This window comes from Nanorana parkeri, unplaced genomic scaffold (assembly GCF_000935625.1).
Source record: "Nanorana parkeri isolate BGI_ZX_2015 unplaced genomic scaffold, ASM93562v1 scaffold166, whole genome shotgun sequence".
NCBI classification, from domain to species: domain Eukaryota; kingdom Metazoa; phylum Chordata; class Amphibia; order Anura; family Dicroglossidae; genus Nanorana; species Nanorana parkeri.
This window is the reverse complement of record NW_017306434.1, coordinates 438,417-446,503: the sequence shown is the minus strand read 5'-3', so window position 1 is coordinate 446,503 and position 8,087 is coordinate 438,417. Positions and strand designations below refer to the sequence as shown.

General features: G+C 44.8%; 1 protein-coding gene across 1 annotated transcript in view; it reads right to left on the bottom strand.

The window, feature by feature from the left end:
• Window positions 1–8,087, bottom strand: part of CADM4 (cell adhesion molecule 4) — a 368,016-nt gene that overhangs the window by 21,209 nt on the left and 338,720 nt on the right. The window contains exon 6 of the mRNA XM_018554631.1: window positions 7,920–8,010. Coding sequence (XP_018410133.1) covers window positions 7,920–8,010 — 91 coding nt within the window. The remainder of the gene's footprint in view (window positions 1–7,919; window positions 8,011–8,087) is intronic.

The window sequence follows — 8,087 nt, the reverse complement described above, 5'->3', positions numbered from 1 at the left end:
CCCCCCCCCCACACATCAGAGTACCCCTCTTTTAACATTATAAGCCCCCTTCACATCAGGAACCCCCCTTTTACATCAGATCCTGCCCATCAGAAAATGTTGAGGTGCCTCTGAGGAAGCCAGAAGGCACCCCGGTGTGCCACGGCAGCCTGGTTGAGATAGTCTACTCTAGGGGATGGTAAAGCAGATATACCCACCTGATCCTCGGTCCCACAGTGGTCCGTTCTCACCTCTCTCCCCCTCCGCTCTAGCTGTATATCCCTCAGCATCCTCACGTCTAATGCACATCAATGGGCCTGCATTAGATATGATGATGATGCCAGCGGTTCTCAGACCACCGGAGCAAAGGGGGACCAGTCTAGCAGCTTGTTGGGATCAAGGATCAGGTGAGTGTATCTGCTTTATTCCATCCCATAAAGAAATATAAGCACTTAGCCCTAGTAGTGCGTGGGGTAGCCACACAGCAAGGGAGAGATTTATTTGTTAATATTATACATACCCTTATAGTGGATTTCTCTCTCAATGCATTGCTGACATATCATCTGTACTCACGGAAGTCATCTGTATTTTGGAACCTAGCGCTCCTTACTATCCCACCTTTGTTTTCCCGGGACTGCTACGTAAATACACAGGGATATTATTAAAGCTTCTTTATAAAACCGGCTTATGAAAGGAATAAGATTTATAAGTAGCGTCCCTTCAAATAACATTCAGCAGAGGCAGGCAATTTGCATGCTCATTACTCATCGGCAGACAGCCCCCATATCAGGGTGGACACAGTTCATACTTCAAAAGCCCGCACGAGCAAAACAAAACAGTGCGGATAATAAATACCAATTCACAAGGTTAATTATTTCCCCACCCTGCCTTCCTATATCAAATATGTCAGAGAGGCAATGCTTTGCTTTTCTGCCTCCTGAACCCGGCTTATAGGGGGGCCTTTTACAGCTAAAAAGCGAGGCCGCGGGCTCACGCAGGCTCTAAACTAATATGAACACACGTCTGAAGGCATTCATGACACAGCCATGCACTTTTATGGGCCCCATTAAGAGGTTCGTGTTTGAATAGTATGCCTTTGTTGCATTTTACATGCACTTTGATTTGGAAGTTCCCTGGCGCCTTTTAAGATTTTGCTAATGCTACCCAGCAAACTCTGCAAATTCACTCACTACGCCCTGACTTGATAAAGCCACTACAGTTAGATTGCAGAAAGGTCCTCACATGTGGAGTGCATGGGTATGCTTCCTATATAATGTGATAAATAATCTGCTTTATCTCTCTCCATCCATATCTCTCTCGCTCCCTCCATCGATCTCTCTCTCTCTCCATCCATATTTCTCTCTCTCCCTCCATATCTCTCTCTCCCTCCCTCCATATCTCTCTCTCTCCCCCTCCATCAATATCTCTCTCTCTCCATCCATATCTCTCTCTCTCCATCCATATCTCTCTCTCTCCCCATATCTCTCTCTCTCCATCCATATCTCTCTCTCTCCATCCATATCTCTCTCTCTCCATCCATATCTCTCCATATCTCTCTCTCTCTCCACCCATATCTCTCTCTCCATCCATATCTCTTTCCCTCCATCCATATCTCTCTCTCTCTCTCCCCATCCATATCTCTCCATCCATATCTCTCTCTCCCTCCATCCATAGCTCTCCATCTCTCTCTCTCTCTCTCCATCCATATATCTCTCTCCCTCCACCCATATCTCTCCATATCTCTCTCTCTCTCTCCATCCATATCTCTCTCTCCTTCCATCCATATCTCTCTCCCTCCATCCATATCTCTCTCCCTCCATCCATATCTCTCTCCCTCCATCCATATCTCTCTCTCTCCCTCCATCCATATCTCTCTCTCCCTCCATCCATATCTCTCCATATCTCTCTCTCTCTCTCCATCCATATCTCTCTCTCCTTCCATCCATATCTCTCTCCCTCCATCCATATCTCTCTCCCTCCATCCATATCTCTCTCCCTCCATCCATATCTCTCTCTCTCCCTCCATATATCTCTCTCCCTCCATCCATATCTCTCTCTCCCTCCATCCATATCTCTCTCCCTCCATATATATCTCTCTCCCTCCATATATATCTCTCTCTCTCCCTCCATATATATCTATCTCTCTCCCTCCATCCATCCATATATCTCTCTCCCTCCATCCATATCTCTCTCTCATTCTCCCATCTCTCTATCTCTCTCTCTCCCTCCATCCATCTCCCTCTCTCTATTTGTTGCATCACCAATCAGATTCAAACTTCCAACGAAGCTGTGAATATTATTGGTGACTTTGGGGTTCGTCTGATTAATGACCCCATTATACAAGAGCCTTTCTCTATGGGACAGACAAGTGGGTGTGCTTTGGAACACTTCTCCTGCACTACACTGGGGTTCCTAAATCAACATAAGGGAGTGGATGTAGTGATGCGCTCCAACAATTTCTGGATTAAAAAAAAAAAAAAGGAGAGAAACTCCTGATCATATAGGCCAGGGGTAGGCAAACTCTGGCTCAGCAGCTGTGGTGCAACTGCAGATCCCATTAGGCATTGCAAGACTCTTGACAGCCACTACTCTCAGAGGCAGGTGCATGATGGAATTTGTAGCTTGACTACAGATGGAGGGCTGGAGTTTGCCCACCCCTGATAGATTGTGATGCTTCTATGCATTTTAAAGAGACACTGTCACTTAGTCCTAAATGTGCAAAGTGCAAGAGACTCTTCGACCGTCACCAGACCCTTCATTTTAACATCAATCTTCCCATAGGATTATATGTCCATTTAACATATTTTATGCATGTCATATACCTGTAAAAGCCTCCTTTGTGTAGAGATCCAAAAGCCCTCAAACTGCTGCTGGGCGCCGCTATCTTGGGTGTGCCATCAGCTCCAGCAGGATGAGAGTGGTCACTCACATGACACTCTATAATATTCCCCTTTGCTCCTCAACCGACTGCTACATACAAGGTTTTGTATAGAGGTGAAGGGAGGGGAAAAGGAGCTGGACCAGCACACAGTAATTAGACACTCCCAGAAGAGGAGCGGCGTTTGGAATGCAAGGAGGGAGTGGGCTGTGCTAGGAAATTGACTCTTCCTGGGGTGGTCGAATTCCCTTGCAACAGCACATTGCAAGTAAATAAAAATTGGTTTGTAGAAAGAAGAAACACTGCGATGAAGCATTTGCAGTACTTGATTTCTCTGTGCTTTCACCTGTATCTTTTTAAGTTGGTAACAGGATCTCTTTACAGATACAGTTATAGTGCCAAAACCTTTATCTTGCTCAGGTTATTTTTTGCTACCTGTCGCTTCCTGGGGAAATCTCCTTCTACTTCCTGTCCAGAGACACAACAGGAAGCAAGAGGAAATCTTCCCAAAGTGCCCTCCTATACAGTGCTTGGCATAACAGGTCTCCTTTGGAAGTTCAACTCTTGTTATGAGGGTAACTCTAAAATGTTGGTTTCACCCTTACTTTCTGCTTCAGGGATAATGGTCATCAGGACAAATAGAGTGTAAATCTCCCCGGTGGGGGACATAGACAACAACAAAAGCCTGAAAGAGGGTCCAACCCTTCTCCGCTCTTCCCAAAACTAAAAAAAAAATGCTTTTACACTTTAAAGTCAAGATGCTTCCGTAGATCTGTTTTCAACTATGCTTAAGTGAATCAGTAAGACGGGGCACCTGGGCATACAGCAGTTCAATATTTAGATAGTGTAAGTTATTTTTTTATTCCATGTCTTGCAGCGCCCCGGTTAATGTTATAATATAATAATGAATTCAGTGTGGATGACTTTACTTTGAATAATTAGCTGCAGCGTCCAGGCACAGATCGGTGTCTAGAGCTCGATGCTGCTGCTATCATGCTGGATATTTAAATTAAAAGCTTTAAAAATGCTAATTTTCCACTGCTGAGCTCGTAAATTTTAGGAGGATCTCCCGTCAGCACTTCATCATACCCACCAACCTTCTGAGATGAGAAAGAGGGACATCATCCAGCACAATTTATTTAGGCATTGGGCATACCCCTGCCATGACCCTAGTTATGAGGACCATTAAGAATTGATATGCCAAAAATGATTGGTTAAACCCAGAATTGTTTCTTTTCATCATTAAGATTCCTTTATATTGGACAGCCCCACTACGAGTGTCATTTTTTAATCTTCTTGGAGTTCAGCTTTTATTCAAAGAATACCTGGTAAACCTTTCATGAGGCAAATGTTTAGGCACTTCCTGTTATTTGTTGACAACTGAGCTCCTGTCCTGGCATCTGGTTAGATGCGCCCCCCCAACGGAGAATATAAACAACCTTACAACGTTACGGTTGCTGATCTCCTCCAACCTTCTTTCAACTACATTCAGTCGCTTCAATGTCATCTTCTTGTCTTGAATTGTATTGTAATGTGTTCCTTATATTGTAAAGCGTTGCACAAACTATTGGCGCTATATAAATCCTGTATAATAATAATCTGGCCATCAATGGACCAGCTTCCTGAATATGAGGATGGTGCACCATGCCTGTGCAATGTGCATCTCCACAGCTGGTTGAAGTCACCACCAGGGGTGCATATTATAGGTCTGACAGTTGGCACCCTAGAGCAGGAAGTCCTTACACAAGGACTTTTATGTCAGGATTACCAGACAGTATTATAATGAAGTCTGCAGTTTTAAAAGGATTGGGCTCCAGTGCTCCAAGGATGAGCATCACTCAGATGTCATTACAGACTGGGATCACAGTACTCCAAGACTGAGTGGCGCTCATATGTCATTGCAGAATGGGCTCACAGTTCTCCAAGAATGAATGGCGCTCATATGTCATTACAGACTGGGATCACAGTACTCCAAGGATTAGCATCACTCACATGTCATTACAGACTGGGATCACAGTACTCCAAGAATGAATGGTGCTCATATGTCATTACAGACTGGGCTCACATTACTCCAATGCTGAGCATCACTCACATGTCATTACAGACTGGGATCACAGTACTCCAAGGATGAGCATCACTCCCATGTCATTACAGCCTGGGCTCACAGTACTCCAAGACTGAGCATCACTCCCATGTCATTAAAGACTGGGATCACAGTACTCCAAGACTGAGCATCACTCGCATGTCATTACAGGCTGGGATCACAGTACTCTGCCTGGGCTCACAGTACTCCAAGACTGAGCATCACTCACATGTCATTACAGACAGGGCTCACAGTACTCCAGTACTGAGCATCACTCACATGTCATTACAGACTGGGCTCACAGTACTCCAAGACTGAGCATCACTTCCATGTCATTACAGACAGGGCTCACAGTACTCCAGTACTGAGCATCACTCATGTCATTCCATGAGCATTGCTTAGTCCCGTAAGAATAAGCTTGGTGAAGTCACTGAAATAATTGAAAGACGGCAAGAAAAAGGCATGAATATATTGGGTGGGGGGTTTCAGTGGGTGGAAGGAGGTGGGTAGGGTCCAGGATAATGGCATCCCACTTCAACATAATAAAGCATATGTAAGATTTAAGCGATTGCCTTTAGATCAAACTTCCTCCTTACAGACTAACCGCCATTTCTAGGTTTCAGGCCGCTCCTGAGCGCTGATCTTTTAGGTTTTTTCTGAGCCGAATGGGGTTTTCCAGCGGCCATAGCTGATTAGGATTCCTGCTGGTGTTTAGGGCTGCAGTGGGAGGCTGTACGTCTGCTGCCTTCCCGTGGCTGTCGCTGCAGTCGGAGATATATGGGGTGTGCAGGTCGTATTAAAACACGTTTTATGTTCTGCCTGCACGTCACCGGGATGTCTGTGGGGTTTATATATCCGTGCACAGGCTGCGGAGAAACTGCGGGGACAATTTATAAAAACAGAGACTCTGCACTTCTACAGCAAAGGAAAAAAAAAAGAAAAAAAGTATTATTTCCTCAATTCTCCCATCCTACCGCCACACTGCTGCTACTGCTCTGAACGTATTTCAATGGGATTTTTTTCCCCTTCTCCGTTCCAAGACAGAAGGGAACGTTTTTTTACACCGGTACGTCACCAGGAAAGTTCCTGCCGCTTTGGAGAGGATCGAAAACTCCTTCAATGTCTTATTAGTTGCTGAAAGTCGGAGAAGTTGTAGAGAATTTTATTTATTTTTTAAGGGGGCACGTCCGCCTACACGCACATTATATTTACTAGAAAACAGCTTATGATTCCCCTAGGAATTAATACTGCAGTGAATTAAAGTGGTGACTATAGTGCTGTGGAGTAGGGGAAATGGATGATCCCTCCAGTGGTGAAGTTTTAGCATATTTTTAAAGTGTTATGGCTTATACTAATCTTTCAGTGCTTGCCGGCAGTTTGCCTGTTACCATGGCAACACTAGTAGATTATGTTAAGGGACAGTTAGGTATGAAGGATTCTGTCCAGGGGTAGGCAACCTCAGCACTCTAGCCATGCTAAAATCACAAATCCCATCATACTTCTGCCTTTGGGAGTCATACCTGTGGCTGTCAGAGTCTTGCAATGCCTCACGGGACTTGTAGCTCCGCCACAGCTGGAGTGCCGAGGTAGCCTAACCCTGGTTAAGACATTTGTTATCAATGGTGTTTATCCAAATAAATCTGTGGCTTTGACCTTCCAAAGCAAGAAACCTTGGTGTGGTTTTGGGCAAAGGCCTACCATCGGTAGTGGGTTGGTTGATTTTGGCATGCCTATGCTTCAATGACTCATGGGACTTGTGGAGTGCCAAGGTTGCCTACCCCTAAACTAGTCAATAATAACCTTAGAACGTGGCTGGATGGGGCACTAAGCACATTCTAAACGCTCTTAGAGGAAATACAAGGTGGATGGATGTTATTGGCAAGAAAGCAGTGCCCAATTAATATAGAAAGCAGGACTTAAAGCTGAACTCCGACCCTCCCTTCAGCCTTTACAGTTGTACCGGCTCCTCTCCTGGACTGAAATCCTGGACTATGGTTTCACTGCATGCTGTAAGCTTCTCATAATGAGCATTAGAAGCTGCAGCAAGTCATATGCAGCAAGTATCAATTACCTAGTGCGGTTTTCAAGCAAATAGTCTGCCTTGGAACGCCCACTCCTCCAGACTGACATCCACCCAGGCGTTACGACTATGTTGGCTAATCAGGTTACTGGTTTACCCCAGAGTAGGAAACCCTGGCTCTCCTGCTGTGGTGAAACTAAAAATTCCATCATGCCTCTGCCTCTTGGAGTCTTACCTGTGGCTTTTGGAGTCTTGCAATGCCTTATTAAATTTGTAGCTTCCCCAAAGCTAGAGTGCCAAGGCGGCCTACCTCTGGTTTAGACATTTTATTATAAATGGTGTTTATCCAAATAAAGCCGCGGTCTTGACCTTCCAACACAAGTAGCTTTGGTGTCGTTTTGGGCAAGGGCCTACCTTTGGGAGGTGGGTGGTTGATTTTTGCATGCCTGTGCTTCCCAACAATCAAGGAACAGAAATAAACACGTGAGCAAGCTATAACACTTTTTTTGCATGGCTCCTGACTATGGCTATTTGGTTGGGTGGTCTATTCTTACACAAATTTTAAACATAAACTTGGTGTGAAATAACATCGCAGTGGGAGAAAAGTAACAAAATAGCCAAAGGAGGACAAGTACATCTAAAAAACTATAGATACTCATTAAGCTTGCACGGCATTGCCGAGATCTTTCACAAGGTATATTCATAACAAACCTACAGGCTACGCTTTCTTGTCCCAGTTGCCACTAAGCTGTGGCTTTTACTATACTGCATTAAAAAAAGGTGGGCCTAGTAGCAATTTCCTTACTTTGTTACGGCATCAGCCTCCCGAAAGGGATATGGATAAAAGAGTTATCAGAGGCATTCACAAACAACATGTCAAGGGGTCCACATGCCCTAAGAGCTGGAACCAAATTCACATCAATGCAATTGTCGCATTTAGATCGGTTGAGAAACCTTACCTGGGATTTCCAGTGACTTCACACTTCAGGGTGAGCATGTCTCCTTCTCTCACCAGACTTTGGGAGGCTTGAATTCGGGCTGTCGGGGAAACTGTAACAGAAAAGACAGTCATTATGCCAAAAATGAGATGGAGCAGAGAATACCTCCAGCCTTTCTAAGACATGAAG